The 20,299-nt window shown below is 53.3% G+C and overlaps 1 protein-coding gene across 1 annotated transcript in view; it reads left to right on the top strand.

The window, feature by feature from the left end:
* Positions 1-20,299, top strand: part of SETDB1 (SET domain bifurcated histone lysine methyltransferase 1) — a 62,445-nt gene that overhangs the window by 26,594 nt on the left and 15,552 nt on the right. Inside the window, exons 15-19 of the mRNA XM_075331000.1 lie at positions 16,229-16,398; positions 16,877-17,412; positions 17,535-17,563; positions 17,655-17,781; positions 17,857-18,001. Coding sequence (XP_075187115.1) covers positions 16,229-16,398; positions 16,877-17,412; positions 17,535-17,563; positions 17,655-17,781; positions 17,857-18,001 — 1,007 coding nt within the window. The remainder of the gene's footprint in view (positions 1-16,228; positions 16,399-16,876; positions 17,413-17,534; positions 17,564-17,654; positions 17,782-17,856; positions 18,002-20,299) is intronic.

Raw genomic sequence — 20,299 nt, 5'->3', positions numbered from 1 at the left:
GATTGGAATGTGTAAGTAGGCGTCTTGTATATCGACGGAGGCCAGGAATTCTACCGATTCCATGGACGCAACCATAGATTTTAAAGATTCCATGTGAAAGGGGCGAGTCCGCACTGGTCTGTTAGCCTCTCGAGGTCTAAAATAGGACGGGCTGAGCTGTCCTTCTTGGGAACCACGAAAAGATTTGAGTAAAAATCTTCATAACGTTGTTCGGTGGGAACTGGTACGATGACGTCTGCGTCACCAAATACCACGATAGCCTGAGACAAGGCCCGACTTTGGGCCGCGGATTTGGGAACATGTGATTGCAGGCAACGTCTCGTAGGGAGAAAGGTTAACTTGATTTTGTTACTGGTGGATACCAGTTCTCGAACCAAGGTGTTATCTATGTAGGAAAGCCAGACGTCCTGAAAGAGTGGCAGTCGACCTACTGTGGTTGGGGGAGGTCTGACATCATGCTGAGGAGGAATGCTGAGAACGGAAACTACCGGACTTGGGCTCCCTAGGATGGAAGCACCAGGCTGTGTTTGTCTTCAGAGGGTCCAGGCTTTTGCTCCATGCGCCGGGAGGGTTGGTCAGACTGCGCAGGTGGCTGAGAGGTTAAGTTCCAAAAGGACCAAAAACGCCACGGGAATCTCTTGCAAGGAGTGCACTTGGGGCGCTGCTAAGGTAGAGGTGTGCTCTTACCCCCAGTTGCATCAGCAATGATTCTGTCTAGAGTTTGGCCGAAAAGTTGAGACCCTTGAAAGGGTAACCCCATTAGGGATCTATTAGATGCACCGTCTGCACTCCAGGCTTTAAACCAGAGAATCCGACGGATTACCATCGAATTGATTGCTGCCATGGCAGCATAATTTGCCGAGTCTAGCAAAGCGTATATAAGGTATTTGGCAGCCATGGATATTTGGTAGGTCAGCTCAACCAACTCTAAAGGCAAACCTTCTGCACAGAGGTCTCTCCGTAAACTTACTCCAGACGGCAAGAGCCTTGGCAACCCACACTGTGGCAAATGAGGGGCAGAGGGAGGAACCCGCCGCCTCAAAAATAGACCTAGCCGGAGCCTCAACGGTGCGGTCAGTGGGTTCCTTGAGAGAGGTACTGTCTGGAATAGAGTACTGTTTGCTTGGCTAGTCAAGACACAGGAGGGTCGGCAACAGTTGACTCTGCCCAATCCTTCACTAGTTCCGGAGAGAATGGATAGAGAAGGGCGAGACGACGCTTGCCAGCAAATTGTTTTTCTGGGTGAGCTGTTTGCTTGACCAGAATGGCGTTAAATTTGGGATTATTAGAAAAATACCTCTGGGTTCGCTTAGGTTTTTTTGAAGGACACCATCTTTGAAGCCGCCTCAGGCGCATCTTTTACCGATTAGAGTCTGGTGAACAGCCGAGACTAAACTGTCGACCATCTCACGGATATTGGACTCCTGCCAGTTCCAGGTCAGAGTATGACTCTTGAGACATATCCTCGTAGGCTGACTGACGCAGAATCGGACTCTGAGTCATCATGGGATGTGGATGGCCTGGTGTAGACCTGTTTAGGGGATTTCTTCTGGATCCTACTAGGGATCCTATCCTGAGCCTGGGGAGCGGGATATCTGTGTGCCTGCACAGGGCTTGTGTCCCAACACTGTAGGGAGGAGCAGATAGAGCCCCCACCTTTTGTGGGGGTGAGACGTGCATGCACAGCGGTTGTATTAGCAGCGCTGTGGACAACAGAGCAAGGGGGCGTGGACAGCGGCAGCACTAGCCCGAAGCCAGGGCCTAAATTAGTGCCTGGCTGAAAAAAATGCTCCGGCGACAGCGCGATGCTGCAGCGCAGATGTCACTGAAGCAGGGAGACCCTCTCCTCCCACGCTGCTCCAACGCTGAACAAGACCTGCCTGGAGAAGATGCTGCTCTCTCCCTACCTGCGTCTAGGGGGTTGGTTGGAAGCCGCGCCAGCCGGTTAAGAACCTGGAGGGTCGCAGACTTCGGCCCGGCTGCTACACAGCAGTTAGGTGTACAGCAGGCTTGATCCGGGTCCTGGAAATGCCGAACGTCACCACTCGGCGCAGCTTGCCTAGAAGCGCAGTGAGGAGGAGCCTGGGCGGATGTACATATAGGGGGCTCTGGGAACCAGGGTGACGCAGAGTGTAATTGTCCAACCACTTAGGTCTCCCCTCTTCCTGACGGTGAAGCCACCCTGTTACCCCATTCCCGTATAGGGCGAGAGCAGGAGTGTGGGACACCCTATCACCCATCTGTGACTAGAACAGAAGAGAGGTGAAAGGGCTAAAAAAACGCATCCGAAAAAAAAGGGGGCCTGAGAACAGGTCCATGTCCACCTCCTAGGACACTAAGCAAAAAACTGGCTTGGTTCCTGGTCAGTCACTGGGTATATACTGCGGAAGAAGAGCGCCTTGTGTCAGCCTCCTGGCAACAGCAGCCTACACCCATATGGTCCTGTGTCCCCCAATAAGACGAGAGGGAAATGTAATTAAGGCCTTTTTTTTTTTTTTTTTTTTTTTTTTTCTTGCTATGGCGGTTAACAAATGTATTAATTTATGTTATATTTTAATTGAACTTGTATGTTAACAGTGATACCAAATGTGTGTGGGTTGGTTTTTTTCTTTGTGGGATTTTTTTTTTTTTGTGGGCAAAAGGGTGATTTGAACTTTTCTGGGGGTTTTTTGACCAGTTTTTAAAAACATTTAATCATTCCCTTAAAGGCCTTGAGCCTGTGATCACCTGATAGCACTATACATAGCAGTGCATTAGCAATGCAATGTATAGCGAAAATCACAATCTCCTATGAGAACCAGCCAATCGTTTACTTTCACAGGAGAATCGTACTGACAGGCATGGGGGTCTTCAGCAGGCCCTTAGCTGTTATTTCAACCAATTGGCGCCCCGCAATCACGTCACGGGCACTCCGATGGGCACATGAAATGATTGGCCCCACTGCCGACACGTGTTAAAAGCTTTGCTCCACCTGCGGTTTATTAAATCAGCTATTTTCTTCAGCGCTCTATTGGGAGACCCAGACGATTGGGGTATAGCTACTGCCCTCTGGAGGCCACACAAAGCACTACATCAAAAGTGCAAGGCCCCTCCCCCTCTGGCTATACCCCCCCCGTGGTATCACGGGTTCTCCAGTTTTAGCTTTGTGTGCGAAGGAGGGCCAGTTGCATCCCTTGCGGCGCCTCATGCATTTCCTAGGGAAGATGGTGGCAGCCATGGAAGCAGTTCCCTTTGCGCAGTTTCATCTGCGTCCACTTCAATGGGACATTCTCCGCCAATGGGACGGGAAGTCAACGTCCCTGGACAGGAAAGTCTCGCTTTCCCAGACGGCCAAAGACTCTCTACAATGGTGGCTCCTTCCCACATCATTGTCTCAGGGAAGATCCTTCCTGCCCCCATCCTGGGCAGTAGTCACGACAGATGCGAGTCTGTCAGGGTGGGGAGCAGTATTTCTCCACCACAGGGCTCAGGGGACGTGGACTCCGCAGGAGTCCACCCTTCAGATCAATGTTCTGGAGATCAGAGCAGTGTATTTTGCTCTACTGGCCTTCCAACAGTGGCTGGAAGGAAAGCAGATCCGAATCCAATCGGACAACTCCACAGCGGTGGCATACATCAACCACCAAGGAGGGACGCGCAGTCGGCAAGCCTTCCAAGAAGTCCGGCGCATTCTAATGTGGGTGGAGGACAGAGCATCCACCATATCCGCGGTTCACATCCCAGGCGTAGAAAACTGGGAAGCAGACTTCCTCAGTCGCCAGGGCATGGACGCAGGGGAATGGTCCCTTCACCCGGACGTGTTTCAGGAAATCTGTCGCCGCTGGGGAGTGCCGGACGTCGACCTAATGGCATCCCGGCACAACAACAAGGTCCCGGCATTCATGGCGAGGTCGCGCGATCAAAGAGCTCTGGCGGCAGACGCCTTGGTTCAAGTTTGGTCGCAGTTTCAGCTCCCATACGTGTTTCCGCTTCTGGCGCTCTTGCCCAGAGTGCTACGCAAGATCAGATCCGAGTGCAGCCGCGTCATACTCGTCGCTCCAGACTGGCCGAGGAGGTCGTGGTATCCGGATCTGTGGCATCTCACGATCGGTCGACCGTGGTCACTGCCAGACCGACCAGACTTACTGTCCCAAGGGCCGTTTTTCCATCAGAATTCTGCGGCCCTGAACCTGACTGTGTGGCCATTGAGTCCTGGATCCTAGCATCTGCTGGATTATCTCAGGGAGTCATTGCCACAATGAGACAAGCTAGAAAGTCGAATTCGGCTAAGATCTACCACAGAACGTGGAAGATTTTCTTGTCCTGGTGCTCTGCTCAGGGAGTGTCTCCCTGGCCATTTGCATTGCCCAAGTTTCTTTCCTTCCTGCAATCGGGGTTAGAAAAGGGCTTGTCGCTCAGCTCCCTTAAAGGGCAAGTTTCGGCACTATCCGTGTTTTTTCAGAAGCGTCTAGCACGTCTTCCTAAGGTGCGCACGTTCCTGCAGGGGGTCTGTCATATTGTGCCCCCGTACAAGCGACCGTTAGATCCATGGGATCTGAACAGGGTACTAGTTGCTCTCCAGAAGCCGCCCTTCGAGCCTCTGAAGGAAGTTTCCTTTTCTCGGCTGTCGCAGAAAGTGGCGTTTCTTGTTGCAATCACATCGCTGCGGCGAGTGTCTGAGCTGGCAGCTCTGTCATCTAAGGCTCCCTTCCTGGTGTTCCACCAGGACAAGGTTGTGCTGCGCCCCATTCCGGAGTTTCTCCCTAAGGTCGTATCCTCTTTTCATCTTAATCAGGATATTTCCTTGCCTTCTTTTTGCCCTCATCCGGTTCACCGGTATGAAAAGGCCTTACGTTTGCTAGATCTGGTGAGAGCACTCAGAATCTACATTTCCCGCACGGCGCCCATACGCCGTGCCGATGCACTTTTCGTCCTTGTCGCTGGTCCGCGCAAGGGGTTGCAGGCTTCTAAAGCCACCCTGGCTCGATGGATCAAAGAACCAATTCTAGAGGCCTACCGTTCTGCGGGGCTTCCGGTTCCTTCAGGGCTAAAAGCCCACTCCACCAGAGCCGTGGGTGCGTCCTGGGCATTACGTCACCAGGCTTCGGCTCAACAGGTGTGCCAGGCAGCTACCTGGTCCAGTCTGCACACTTTCACCAAGCATTATCAGGTGCATACCTATGCTTCGGCGGATGCCAGCTTAGGTAGAAGAGTCCTGCAGGCGGCAGTGACACCCCCATAGGGGAGGGCTGTTTTGCAGCTCTAACATGAGGTATTTATTTACCCACCCAGGGACAGCTTTTGGACGTCCCAATCGTCTGGGTCTCCCAATAGAGCGCTGAAGAAGAAGGGAATTTTTGTTACTTACCGTAAATTCCTTTTCTTCTAGCTCTTATTGGGAGACCCAGCACCCGCCCTGTTGTCCTTCGGGATGTTTTTTTGTTGTTTGCGGGTACACATGTTGTTCATGTTGAACGGTTTTTCAGTTCTCCGATGTTATTCGGAGTTAATTTGTTTAAACCAGTTATTGGCTTCCTCCTTCTTGCTTTGGCACTAAAACTGGAGAACCCGTGATACCACGGGGGGGGTATAGCCAGAGGGGGAGGGGCCTTGCACTTTTGATGTAGTGCTTTGTGTGGCCTCCAGAGGGCAGTAGCTATACCCCAATCGTCTGGGTCTCCCAATAAGAGCTAGAAGAAAAGGAATTTACGGTAAGTAACAAAATTCCCTTCTTCTTCGGCGCTCCATTGGGAGACCCAGACGATTGGGTGTATAGCTACTGCCTCCGGAGGCCACACAAAGTATTACACTAAAAAGTGTAAGGCCCCTCCCCTTCTGCATATACACCCCCCGTGGGATCACGGGCTGCTTCAGTTTTATGCTTTGTGCGAAGGAGGTCAGACATCCACGCATAGCTCCACTGTTTAGTCAGCAGCAGCTGCTGACTATGTCGGTTGGAAGAAAAGAGGACCCATATGGGGCCCCCAGCATGCTCCCTTCTCACCCCACTTTTGTCGGCGGTGTTTGTTAAGGTTGAGGTACCCATTGCGGGTACGGAGGCTGGAGCCCACATGCTGTTTTCCTTCCCCATACCCCCTCAGGGCTCTGGGTGAAGTGGGATCTTACCGGTCTCCAGGCACTGAGACCGGGCTCCATCCACAGACCCGGAGATCCTGCTGGTTATGGAGCTGGGTATCGTCAGGGACAGGGCCCTGCTACATTAAGGTACTCTGTGTCCCCGTACACATCGCGCACACACACACCAGCATTGCTGGGAGTGCTAGTGCGCCGGGGACAACAGCGCGGAGCGCTTGTGCTATTATTCACTGCAGCTTAGCTGAGTGAATTTATGTGTTAGAAACTGCCGCGCCGGCCGCTGCGGGGTGTTTTACACTGTGGCGCGGCTGGGACTTGTGGTGCGCCGGGGACTTCCGCGCTGGCCGTGCACATAGGACGGCCGCGCTTATTACTCGAGTCCCCGGCTTTGCGGCCTAGTTTTCGCTTCGTTCCCGCCCCCAGCCCTGCCAGTCAGGGGAGGGGCGGGACGCTGTACAGAAAGTCAGCGCCGAGAGCTGGAGTCTGCTTGCATTCTCCAGCCCCCTTCACTGGACACAGTGGGACGCCAGTTTCCCGCTCTTGTCTGGGGCACGCCCACGGCCCGCCCCTCTTCACAAGACGCCGGCAGCCATTCCTGCACGCAGTCTGGGCTGGAGAAGGGAGACAAGCTCTGGGCAACCAGTCACAGGATTCGGGCGACCACACACCCGCTCTTGTGCGGGCGGTAAGCAGCACCTGAAGTGCTGACCCCACTAATACCATTTGTACTTTATGCCTAGATGGCTAGACTACAGCAGCAAAAAAGCAAGGGTGCTAAGGCACGGGCTTTCTATGCTGCTTGTACTGCATGTGCTGAAGTGTTCATTTGTACTTTCTGCTTGTATGCTATACATTGCACTGTACGGTCGCTATTCTTGGCAATATACTTCTAAATGGCTAGACAACAGCAGCAAAAAAGCAAGGGTGCCAAGGCACAGGCTTTCTATGCTGCTTGTACTGCACGTGATACTGTTCCACACGGCAGGTTCCACTGTCCCCATTGTGTGCAATGCTCCCCTGTAGCAATTGGTCAGCCGGGGTCTCTGCTTGAGGTGGCCAAAGGAACCACCTGTGAACCTTGTCCAGGGACAGGGACGGAGTTGCAGTTTCGGCTGATAGATTGTCTGTGACTGTGACTAACAGCAGTCCAGACGGACCATGGGCAATGTTGATACAATGCTCCATGGCCACCCTCATTTGGAACAAATCAGTGCTCCGGGGGGGGTCCCATGCATCCCAGGGCGCAGGCTCTGACACGGACGACAGTCCCAGACAGCCTAAGCGAGCTCGCTGGGAGCGGCACTCGGCTTCATCACTGGTTAGGGTCCCTGCAGGACTCTCTGTATGATGAGGCAGACGTAGCTGATCAGGACTCTGATCCTGAGACCGCTCTCAATCCGGATACACCGGATGGTGACGCCATAGTGAATGATCTTCTAGCGTCCATCAATGGAATGTTGGATATTTCTCCCTCAGCTCCTCCGGTGGAGGAGTCAGCTTCACAGCAGGAGAAATCCCTTTTCAGTATCTCAAGCGTATATTGAGTACTTTTCTGGCCACTCTGACTTTAGAGAAGCAATCCGGAAACACCACACTTATCCAGATAAGCGTTCTCCAATCGTATTAAGGATACACGTTATCCTTTCTTCGGCGCTCCATTGGGAGACCCAGACGATTGGGTGTATAGCACTGCCTCCGGAGGCCACACAAAGCAATTACACTAAAAAGTGTAAGGCCCCTCCCCTTCTGGCTATACACCCCCAGTGGGATCACTGGCTCACCAGTTTTCTGCTTTGTGCGAAGGAGGTCAGACATCCACGCATAGCTCCACTGTTTAGTCAGCAGTAGCTGCTGACTATATCGGATGGAAGAAAAGAGGGCCCATATGGGGCCCCCAGCATGCTCCCTTCTTACCCCACTTGTGGTTTGTAAGGTTGAGGTACCCATTGCGGGTACGGAGGCTGGAGCCCACATGCTGTTTTCCTTCCCCATCCCCCTGAGGGGCTCTGAGGAAGTGGGATCTTACCGGCCACCAAGCCCTGAGGCCGGGCTCCATCCACAGACCCATAGAACCTGCTGGATGTGGAGCGGGAGTGCCGTTCAGGGACAAGGCCCTGCAACTTTCAGGTACTCTGTGTCCCCGTATGGCAGGCCACGCACACCCCAGGCTTGCTGGGTGTGCTAGTGCGCCGGGGACTGTAGCGCTGTGCGCTGGGCTTATAGTCCCCGCAGATTACTGGGGGACTTTATGTGTGTGGATCGCCGCGCCGACCGCCCCTGGAGCGGCGGCGCAGCTGCGACTTGTAGTGCGCCGGGGACGCGCCGACCGCGCTTTTACGGCGGCGGCGCTTCTAACTTTAGTCCCCGGTTTTTCTGCGGCCTAGCTCTGCTTCGTTAACGCCCCCCACCCTGTCAATCAGGGTAGGGGAGAGACGTTGTTCAATCGGCAGCGCCGAGGGCTGGAGCACGATTTACATGCTCCAGCCCTCTCACTGAGCACAGTAGGACACAGGCTTCGCGCTTTTTCTCTGTGCACGCCCTAGGCCCGCCCCCAGGCTTGCAGCTCCCCAGGACGCCGGCAGCCATTATACACATGCAGTCTGGCTGGAGAACGGACGCAGGCTCTGAGGGACCCAGGCTAGGGGTTTCTGGCGACCACACACCCGCGCTAAGCGGGCGGTAAGCAGCACATACGTGCGGCCCCACTAGTGCCACAGTGTTATATTTGTGTACTGCACTGTAAGGTCGCTTCTTGGCTGTACACCCTATATTGCTTTGAGGAGACAACAGCATGTCATCCGCAAAACGCAAGGGTGCCAAGGCACGGGCTGTATACACTGCTTGTACAGCATGTGGGGCTAATCTACCAGCAGGCTCCAACGACTCTCATTGTGTGCAATGTTCAGTCCCAGTGGCACTTCGTCAGCCAGAGCCTATTGTGGTGGTAGCCCAGGCAGAGACGCCTGTGTTACTCCAATCTCTTTGTGGTGCCAAAAAAGGACGGCTCATTCCGTCCTGTTCTGGACCTAAAACTGCTCAACAAGCATGTGAACGCCAGGCGGTTCCGGATGGAATCCCTCCGCTCAGTCATTGCCTCAATGTCTCAAGGAGATTTCCTAGCATCAATAGACATCAAGGATGCTTATCTCCACGTGCCGATTGCTACAGAGCACCAACGCTTTCTACGCTTCGTGATAGGAGACGACCATCTTCAGTTCGTAGCTCTGCCATTTGGTCTGGCGACAGCCCCACGGGTGTTCACCAAGATCATGGCGGCAGTGGTAGCAGTCTTGCACTCTCAGGGACACTCTGTGATCCCTTACTTGGACGATCTACTGGTCAAGGCACCCTCTCAAGAGGCATGCCAACTCAGCTTGACTGTTGCACTGGAGACTCTCCAGACGTTCGGGTGGATCATCAACTTCTCAAAGTCAAATCTGTCACCGACCCAATCACTAACGTATCTTGGCATGGAGTTTCATACTCTCTCAGCGATAGTGAAGCTTCCGCTGGACAAGCAGCGGTCTCTACAGACTGGGGTGCAGGCTCTCCTTCAAAGTCAGTCGCACTCCTTAAGACGCCTCATGCACTTCCTCGGGAAGATGGTGGCGGCAATGGAGGCGGTTCCGTTTGCGCAGTTTCATCTGCGCCCACTTCAATGGGACATTCTCCGCCAATGGGACGGGAAGTCAAAATCCCTGGACAGGAAAGTCTCCCTTTCCCAGACGGCCAAGGACTCTCTGCAGTGGTGGCTTCTTCCCACCTCATTATCACAGGGAAGATCCTTCCTACCACCGTCTTGGGCGGTGGTCACGACAGACGCGAGTCTGTCAGGGTGGGGAGCAGTTTTTCTCCACCACAGGGCTCAGGGTACGTGGACTCAGCAGGAGTCCACCCTTCAGATCAATGTTCTGGAAATCAGAGCAGTGTATCTTGCCCTACTAGCCTTCCAGCAGTGGCTGGAAGGAAGGCAGATCCGAATTCAGTCGGACAACTCCACAGCGGTGGCATACATCAACCACCAAGGGGGGACACGCAGTCGGCAAGCCTTCCAGGAAGTCCGGCGGATTCTGATGTGGGTGGAAGCCACGGCCTCCACCATATCCGCAGTTCACATCCCCGGCGTAGAAAACTGGGAAGCAGACTTCCTCAGTCGCCAGGGCATGGACGCAGGGGAATGGTCCCTTCACCCAGACGTGTTTCAGGAAATCTGTCGCCGATGGGGAAGGCCGGACGTCGACCTCATGGCGTCCCGGCACAACAACAAGGTCCCAACCTTCATGGCACGGTCTCGCGATCAAAGAGCGCTGGCGGCAGACGCCCTAGTGCAAGATTGGTCGCAGTTCCGGCTCCCTTATGTGTTTCCACCTCTGGCACTCTTGCCCAGAGTGCTACGCAAGATCAGATCCGATTGCAGCCGCGTCATACTCGTCGCCCCAGACTGGCCGAGGAGGGCGTGGTATCCGGATCTGTGGCAGCTCACGGTCGGCCAACCGTGGGCACTACCAGACCGACCAGACTTACTGTCCCAAGGGCCGTTTTTCCATCGGAATTCTGCGGCCCTGAACCTGACTGTGTGGCCATTGAGTCCTGGATCCTAGCGTCTTCAGGATTATCCCAAGGGGTCGTTGCCACCATGAGACAGGCTAGGAAGCCCACGTCCGCTAAGATCTACCACAGAACGTGGAGGATATTCTTATCCTGGTGCTCTGCTCAGGGAGTGTCCCCCTGGCCATTTGCATTGCCTACCTTTCTTTCTTTCCTGCAATCTGGGTTAGAAAAAGGTTTGTCGCTCGGCTCCCTTAAAGGTCAGGTCTCGGCGCTATCCGTCTTTTTTCAGAGGCGTTTGGCACGCCTTCCTAAGGTGCGCACGTTCCTACAGGGGGTTTGCCATATCGTACCCCCGTACAAGCGGCCGTTAGATCCATGGGATCTGAACAGGGTACTAGTTGCCCTCCAGAAGCCGCCCTTCGAGCCTCTGAGGGAGGTTTCACTTTCTAGACTATCACAGAAAGTGGCTTTTCTGGTAGCGATCACATCTCTTCGGAGAGTGTCTGAGCTAGCAGCGCTATCATCCAAGGCTCCCTTCCTGGTCTTCCACCAGGACAAGGTAGTGCTGCGCCCCATTCAGGAGTTTCTCCCGAAGGTGGTATCCTCTTTTCATCTTAATCAGGATATCTCTTTGCCTTCGTTTTGTCCTCATGCAGTTCATCGGTATGAGAAGGATTTACATTTGTTGGATCTGGTGAGAGCACTCAGAATCTACATTTCCCGCACGGCGCCCTTGCGCCGTTCGGATGCACTCTTTGTCCTTGTCGCTGGTAAGCGCAAAGGGTCGCAGGCTTCTAAGGCCACCCTGGCTCGATGGATCAAAGAACCAATTCTTGAAGCCTACCGTTCTGCTGGGCTTCCGGTTCCATCAGGGCTGAAGGCCCATTCTACCAGAGCCGTGGGTGCGTCCTGGGCATTGCGACACCAGGCTACGGCTCAACAGGTGTGCCAGGCAGCTACCTGGTCGAGTCTGCACACTTTCACCAAACATTATCAGGTGCATACCTATGCTTCGGCGGACGCCAGCCTAGGTAGAAGAGTCCTGCAGGCGGCAGTTGCCTCCCCGTAGGGGAGGGCTGTCTTTGCAGCTCTAACATGAGGTATTTCTTTACCCACCCAGGGACAGCTTTTGGACGTCCCAATCGTCTGGGTCTCCCAATGGAGCGCCGAAGAAGAAGTGAATTTTGTTACTTACCGTAAATTCCTTTTCTTCTAGCTCCTATTGGGAGACCCAGCACCCGCCCTGTTGTCCTTCGGGATTTTTGGTTGTTTTTCGGGTACACATGTTGTTCATGTTGAACGGTTTTCAGTTCTCCGACGTTACTTCAGAGTGAATTTGTTTAAACCAGTTATTGGCTTTCCTCCTTCTTGCTTTTGCACTAAAACTGGTGAGCCAGTGATCCCACTGGGGGTGTATAGCCAGAAGGGGAGGGGCCTTACACTTTTTAGTGTAATTGCTTTGTGTGGCCTCCGGAGGCAGTGCTATACACCCAATCGTCTGGGTCTCCCAATAGGAGCTAGAAGAAAAGGAATTTACGGTAAGTAACAAAATTCCCTTCTTTTTCTCCCTGACGTGGTCAAGCGCTGGACCCAGTGTCCAAAGGTGGATCCCCCAATCTCCAGGCTTGCGGATAGATCCATAGTTGCAGTGGAAGATGGGACTTCACTTAAAGATGCCATTGACAGACAGATGGTCCTCTGGTTGAATTCTGTCTATGAAGCTATCGGCGTGTCGGTTGCTCCGGCATTCGCAGCCGTATGGGCATTCCAAGCTATTTCAGCTGGCCTTGCGCACGTGGACACTGTCACATGTACATCTGTGCCGCAGATGGCGTCCTTAACCTCGCAATGTCTGCATTGCGACTTACGCTATTAATGCTGTCCTGCACTCTACGAGCCGTACGTCAGTGGCGTCCGCCAACTCCGTGGTTTTACGCAGAGCCTTGTGGTTGAGGGAATGGAAAGCAGATTCTGCTTCCAAAAAAGTGATTAACCAGTTTGCCATTATCTGGTGACAGACTGTTTGGTGAGCGATTGGATGAAATCATTAAACAGTCCAAGGGTAAGGACTCTTCCTTACACCAGCCCAGATCAAACAACACCCAACAGAGGAAGGGACAGTCGAGGTTTCGGTCCTTCCCAGGCTCGGGCAGGTCCCAATTGTCCTCGTCCAAAAGGACTCAAAAGGCTCAGAGAGGCGCAGATTCCTGGCGGGCTCAATCACGCCCAAGGAAGGCAGCCGGAGGAACCGCTACCAAGGCGTTTTCCTCATGACGTTCAGCCCTCTCTCTCCGCATCCGCGGTCGGTGGCAGACTCTCCCGCTTTGGCGACATTTAGCTGCCACAGGTCAAAGACCGGTGGGTGAGAGACATTTTGTCTCACGTGTACAGGATAGAGTTCTGTTCTCGTCCTCCGACTAGATCTTCAGAACTTCCTCACCTCCCGACCGAGCCGATGCTCTTCTGCAGGCAGAAGGAGTGGTAATCCCTGTTCCTCCTCAGGAACAAGATACGGTTTTTACTCCTATCTGGTTGTGGTACCAAAAAACGACGGCTCTTTCCGTTCCGTTTTGGACCTAAAACTGCTCAACAAGCACGTGAAAACCAGGCGGTTCCGGATGGAATCCCTCCGCTCCGTCATTGCCTCAATGTCTCAAGGAGATTTCCTAGCGTCAATAGACATCAGGATGCTTATCTCCACGTACCGATTGCTCCAGAGCACCGGTGTTGGCTACGATTCGTTATTGAAGACGAGCATCTTCAGTTCGTAGCCCTGCCCTTCGGTCTGGCGACAGCCCCACGGGTTTTCACCATGTTCATGGCAGCAGTGGGAGCAGTCCTGCACTCTCAGGGTCACTCTGTGATCCCTTACTTGGACGATCTACTTGTCAAGGCACCCTCTCAAGAGGCATGCCAACACAGCCTGAACGTGGCGCTGGAGACTCTCCAGAGTTTCGGGTGGATCATAAACTTTTCAAAGTTAAATCTGTCACAGACCCAATCGCTGACATATCTTGGCATGGAGCTTCACACTCTCTCAGCGATAGTGCAGCTCCCGCTGGACATACAGCGTTCACTACAGACGGGGGTGCAGTCTCTCCTTCAAGGCCAGTCACACCCCTTAAGACGCCTCATGCAGAGCCAGTCCCTTTCGCGCAGTTTCATCTGCGTCCACTTCTATAGGACATTCTTCGCCAATGGGATGGGAAGTCGACGTCCCTAGACAGGAACGTACCCCTTTCTCAGACGGGCAAGGACTCTCTTCAGAGGAGTCCACCCTTCAGATCAATGTTCTGGAAATCTGGGCAGGGTATCTTGCCCTGCAAGCCTTTCAGCAGAGGCTGGAAGGCAAACAGATCCGGATTCAGTCGGACAACTTCGCAGCGGTGGCATACATCAACCACCAAGGCGGAACACGCAGTCGGCAAGCCTCCCAGGAAGTCCGGCGGATTCTGATGTGGGTGGAAGACAGAGCATACACCATATCTGCAGTTCACATCCCGGGCGTAGAAAACTGGGAAGCAGTCTTCCTCAGTCGCCAGGGCATGGACGCAGGGGAATGGTCTCTGCACCCGGACGGGTTTCAAGAACTCTGTAGCCGCTGGGGGAGGCCGGACGTCGACCTAATGGCGTCTCGGCACAACAACAAGTGCCGATTTTCATGGCGCGGTCTCACGATCAAAGAGCTCTGGCGGCAGGCGCCTTAGTTCAGGATTGGTCGCAGTTCCAGCTACCCTATGTGTTTCCCCCTCTGGCACTGTTGCCCAGAGGGCTACACAAGATCAGCTCCGATTGCCGCCGCGCCATCCTCGTCGCCCCAGACTGGCCGAGGAGGTCGTGGTACCCGCATCTGTGGCATCTCACGGTGGGCCAACCGTGGGCACTGCCAGACCGGCCAGACTTACTGTCCCAAGGGCCGTTTTTCCATCTGAATTCTACGGCCCTGAACCTGACTGTGTGGCCATTGAGTCCTGGATACTAGCATCTTCAGGATTATCTCAAAGGGTCATTGCCACCATGAGACGGGCTAGGAAGCCGACGTCTGCCAAGATCTACCACAAGACGTGGAAGATATTCTTATCTTAGTGCTCTGCTCAGGGAGTGTCTCCCTGGACATTTGCATTGCCTACTTTTCCTTCCTTCCTGCAATCTGGTTTGGGAAAAGGTTTGTCGCTCGGCTCCCTTAACGGTCGAGTCCCAGCGCTGTCTGTATTCTTTCAGAAGCGCATAGTACGACTTCCTCAGGTACGCACGTTTCTGCAGGGGGTTTGTCACATTGTCCCTCCGTACAAGGGGCCGTTAGACCCATGGGATCTGAACAGGGTACTAATTGCTCTCCAGGAGCCGCCCTTTGAGCCTCTGAGGGATGTTTCACTTTCTCGACTTTCACAGAAAGTGGCCTTTTTGGTAGCGGTCACGTCTCTTCAGAGAGTGTCCGAGCTAGCAGCGCGGTCATCCAAAGCTCTCTTCCTGGTGTTTCACCAAGACAAGGTAGTGCTGCGCCTGATTCCGGGGTTTCTCCCTAAGGTGGTATCCCCCTTTCAGCTCAGTCAGGATATCTCCTTACCTTCCTTTTGTCCTCATCCAGTTCATCGATATGAATTGGATTTGCATTTGTTGGATCTGATGAGAGCGCTCAGTATCTACATTTCCCGCACGGCGCCCCTGCGCCGCTCGGATGCACTCTTTGTACTTGTCGCTGGTCAGCGCAAAGGGTCGCAGGCTTCCAAATTCACCCTGGCTCGATGGATCAAGGAACCAATTCTTGAAACCTACCGTTCTGCTGGGCTTCCGGTTCCATCAGGGCTGAAGGCCCATTCTACCAGAGCCGTGGGTGCGTCCTGGGCATTTCGGCACCAGGCTACGGCTCAGCAGGTGTGCCAGGCGGCTACCTGGGCGAGTCTGCACACCTTCACCAAGCGTTATCAGGTGCATGCCTACGCTTAGGCGGATGCCAGCCTAAGTAGAAGAGTCCTGCAGGCGGCGGTTGCCTCCATGTAGGGAAGGGCTGTTTTTACAGTCCAAACTTGAGGTATTAATTTACCCACCCAGGGACTGCTTTTGGACGTCCCAATCGTCTGGGTCTCCCAATGGAGCGCCGAAGAAGAAGGGAATTTTGTTACTTACCGTAAATTCCTTTTTCTTCTAGCTCCAATTGGGAGACCCAGCACCCGCCCCTGTTCCTTCGGGATTTTTGGTTGTTCGGGTACACATGTTGTTCATGTTGAATGGTTTCAGTTCTCCGATGTTCCTTCGGATTGAATTGTTTAACCAGTTATTGGCTTTCCTCCTTCTTGCTTTTGCACTAAAACTGAAGCAGCCCGTGATCCCACGGGGGGTGTATATGCAGAAGGGGAGGGGCCTTACACTTTTTAGTGTAATACTTTGTGTGGCCTCCGGAGGCAGTAGCTATACACCCAATCGTCTGGGTCTCCCAATTGGAGCTAGAAGAAAAGGAATTTACGGTAAGTAACAAAATTCCCTTCATCTGTTGGGAAAGATTTATGCCATCGAGTCAATACAACAGAGAAGATTCTTAGGAAGAGAGAAATTTATAGACTTGCTCATTTTTAACAGGCGCTTTTTAACTTGCTCTTTGCAGGGTGTACGAGTGCAACAAGAGGTGTAAGTGCAACCACAACATGTGCACGAATCGCCTGGTGCAGCACGGCCTCCAGGTGCGTCTCCAGCTCTTCAAAACCCAGAACAAAGGCTGGGGGATCCGCTGCCTGGATGACATAGCAAAGGGTTCCTTCGTCTGTATATACGCAGGTACGGCTCGCTGACACACAAGGTGCACGTTTATCCTATACACACTGACCCCACCTCCTATATACTACACCTGATCACACCAATGGGATCCTGATTCCAGTGCTGGGTCATTTACTGGGCTACTTGCTGTTGTTTTGAGATCCCAGCTTCAGCTCTTCTAGTCTTTTCAACCACACCCACACCACTTATTGGTAGGTGTGTGTGTGCGCTGTAGGCAGAAAGCCAATCGGTGAAGGGGGCGGGGTTATGCAGTGCTTATAAATATGGAAGCTCATCAGTGAGAAGACCGCAAAAAACCCAAACCCACAGCAGGAAGCTGAGACCTGGTTATTTCCCTATCGCTTCATTGGGGGACACAGGAGAGACTGTGTGTGTCCCCCAATGAAGGCTCAGAGAAAAAGATTTTACAGAGTACACAATCTTTATTTTAATGGTGACAAATCAGAGAAGTGATTTTTCCCGATCTGTCCTCCTGCAGGTAAAATCCTGACAGATGACTTTGCAGACAAGGAAGGTCTAGAGATGGGCGACGAATACTTCGCCAACTTAGACCACATCGAAAGTGTGGAGAACTTCAAAGAAGGGTACGAGAGCGAAGCAAAATCGTCCTCCGACAGCAGCGGGGTAGACCTGAAGGAGGACGGAGAAGAGAACAGCGGCAGCGATGAGCAGGAGGAGTCCAATGACAGCTCAGACGACAACTTTGCCAACAAGGAGGACCTGACCAACAGCTCAGTGTGGCGGACATACTCCACGCGCCGGCAAACCAGGGGGCAGAAGGACAATGGGACGTCTGAGTCGGCTTCCAAGGACTCCGCGTTAGCCAGACAAGCCAGCCAGGAGGAGAACACGGACTGCAAGCTGCCGGAGGAGACCTCCAAAAATAAGGTGGCCTCCTGGCTGAGCTCGAATACCATGAATGACACGTACATGGACTCTGACAGCCGGTCGTCTTTGAAACAGGGAGACGCACCCGATGCAGAGAAACTGCTAAAGAAGGAGGAACGTGGCAAGGTGAGAAGGAGCGCGCCCCACCACTAAATCATATGTACAGGAGGAGTTACCAAGGGAACAGCACAGATATAAGATGCTGTTCACACTAATAACATGCTGCTTTATTCTATGTTGTCATACAGGAGGCGGATGAAGCCGGCAAACCTGCTGGGTATGTACAGGAGGAAGAGCCGAACCCTATAAAGGGGTTTCCTATATCTGGTAGGTTTTTTTACACAACTTTAATTTTTTTTTGCCCTTAGGCATGGAGAAAGTAACAGGGTATACGGCTACAACCCGAGCCCGGCGCACCCTCAGGGCATCAGGAGACCAGTCAGCAAGACCTCCATGCACCAGAACCGGCGCCAGTCCAACACGCAGACCAATGATGTAAGCAGACACGGACATGATGATGATGATGGGGGTCATCCTCCAAATGCTGATTTTTATATTTGTACTTTTTAGGAGGTCCTGACACTATCCAGCTCAGAGAGCGAAGGCGGAACAAAGAAGCGGGCCGCGCAGGCTAACGCCGATAGTGACGACATTCAGACCATCTCCTCCGGCTCCGATGTGGATGAGGACAAGAAGAATGTCCCTTTTAACACAGGTAGACCCATCCAGCTGACTTATCATCATGTAAGCACCAATATTGCCATTTTCTTCAGCGCTCTATTGGGAGACCCAGACGATTGGGGTATAGCTACTGCCCTCCGGAGGCCACACAAAGCACTACACTAAAAAGTGCAAGGCCCCTCCCCCTCTGGCTATACCCCCCGTGGTATCACGGGTTCTCCAGTTTTAGCTTTGTGTGCGAAGGAGGTCAGACATCCACGCATAGCTCCACAGATTTTAGTCAGCAGTAGCTGCTGACTATTTCGGATGGAAGAAAAGAGGACACATATAGTGTCCCCAGCATGCTCCCTTCTCACCCCTGGATGGTGTTGTAAGGTTGAGGTACCTATTGCGGGTACGGAGGCTGGAGCCCACATGCTGCTTTCCTTCCACATCCCCCTGAGGGGCTCTGAGGAAGTGGGATCCTGCCGGCCTCAAAGCTCTGACGCCGGGCTCCATCCACAGACCCATTTGAACCTGCTGGATACGGAGCTGGAGTACCGTTCAGGGACATGGCCCTGCACCATTACAGGTACTCTGTGTCCCCGTACACACAGGCACAGCACACTCCAGACTTGCTGGGTGTGCTAGTGCGCCGGGGACAGTAAAGGGTTACAGTCACTGCAGCCTTGCTGAGTGACCTTGTGTTTTGGGAACTACCGCGCCGGACGCTCCGGGAGCGGCGGCGCGGCTGGGACTTGTAGTTCGCCGGGGACTGGGCGCCGACCGCGCTTTTACGGCGGCGGCGCTTATAAATCCAGTCCCCGGCTTCTGCGGCCTAGTGCCGCTTCGTTCCCGCCCCCTCCCTGTCACTCAGGGAAGGGGACAGGCGCTGAGCAATCAGCAGCGCCGAGGGCTGGAGCCTTTTTACATGCTCCAGCCCTCTCACTGCACTCTGTCGGACGCCGGATTCCCGCTCTGCCTTGGGGGCACGCCCACGGCCCGCCCCTACTCACACGAGCTGGGGAAGAAGCCGGCAGCCATTACTGCAGAGCTCGGGGCACCAAGGCAGGACAGTGGCGATCATACACCCGCTTATAGGCGGGCGGTAAGGGCACATATAGTGCTGACCACAATATAGATGCAGTGTATACATGTGTTGTTTTTAACTGCATAGGTCGCTATATGCCCGCTTGGGGAGCGACACATCAGCAGCAGGAAAGCAGGTGTGCTAAGGCACAGGCTTTCTAGGCTGCTTGTTTTGCACGACTGAGGTGTTCATTTGTGTTTATGCTGATATGCTATACATTGCACTGTACAGTCGCTAGTCTTAGCTATATTCTCCTGGAATGGCTAGACTACAGCAGCAGAAAACCAAGGGTGCTGGGGCACAGGTTTTTTTCTATGCTGCTTGTATTGCATGGGCTGCAGTGTGCATTTGTACTTGTGCTTGTATGCTATACATTGCACTGTATGGTCACTCTTCTGGGCTATATTCCCCGAGATGACCAGTCTACAGCAGCAGAAGAGCAGAGGTGCCAGGGCACAGGCTTCTATGCTGCTTGGATTGCATGTGCTGCAGTGTTCATTTGTACTTGTGCTTGTATGCTATACATTGCACTGTAGGGTCACTCTTCTGGGCTATATTCCCCTAGATGACTAGTATACAGCAGCAGAAGAGCAGGGGTGCCAGGGCACAGGCTTCTATGCTGCTTGTATTGCTTGTGCTGCAGTGGTCATTTGTACTTTATGCCTGTATGCTATACATTGCAATGTACGGTCACCAATCTTGGCTATATACTTCTAGATAGCTAGTCGGCAGCGGCAAAAAAGCAACACAGTTTTCAGTGCTGTTTTTACTACATGGGATGCTGTTCATGACACCGTCCCATTGTGTGCATGCTCCCCTGTAGCACGTCGTCTGCCGGGGTCTCTAGCACTTCGTCTGCCGGGGCTCTACTAGTTGTGGCCAAAGAAACCTCCTGTCAACCCTGTCCATGGACAGGGACGGAGTAGTCATAATTTAGAGACTTGCACCCATGGGCAATCTACTTGAACAAAAGGCAGCTCTTCAGGGCTTTGATACTGACATCGCTCTCAATCCGGATACACCGGGTGGTAACGCCATACGGAATGATCCTATACCGTCCACCAATGGAAGGTTGGATCTTCCTCCCTCAGCTCCCCCAGTGGAGATAGGAGACGAACAGGAGAAGTTCCTTTTCAGTGTCTCACGCAGATATTGAGTATTTTTCTGGCCACGCTGACTTCAGAGAAGCAGTCCAGGAACACCACGCTTACCAGATAAGCGTCTTCTCCAAACGTTTTTAGGATACACGTTATCCCTTTTTTC

The sequence above is a fragment of the Anomaloglossus baeobatrachus genome, chromosome 12, assembly GCF_048569485.1.
Source record: "Anomaloglossus baeobatrachus isolate aAnoBae1 chromosome 12, aAnoBae1.hap1, whole genome shotgun sequence".
NCBI classification, from domain to species: domain Eukaryota; kingdom Metazoa; phylum Chordata; class Amphibia; order Anura; family Aromobatidae; genus Anomaloglossus; species Anomaloglossus baeobatrachus.
Note: the sequence above shows the minus strand (reverse complement) of the source record. Positions and strands in the feature narration are given on the sequence as shown.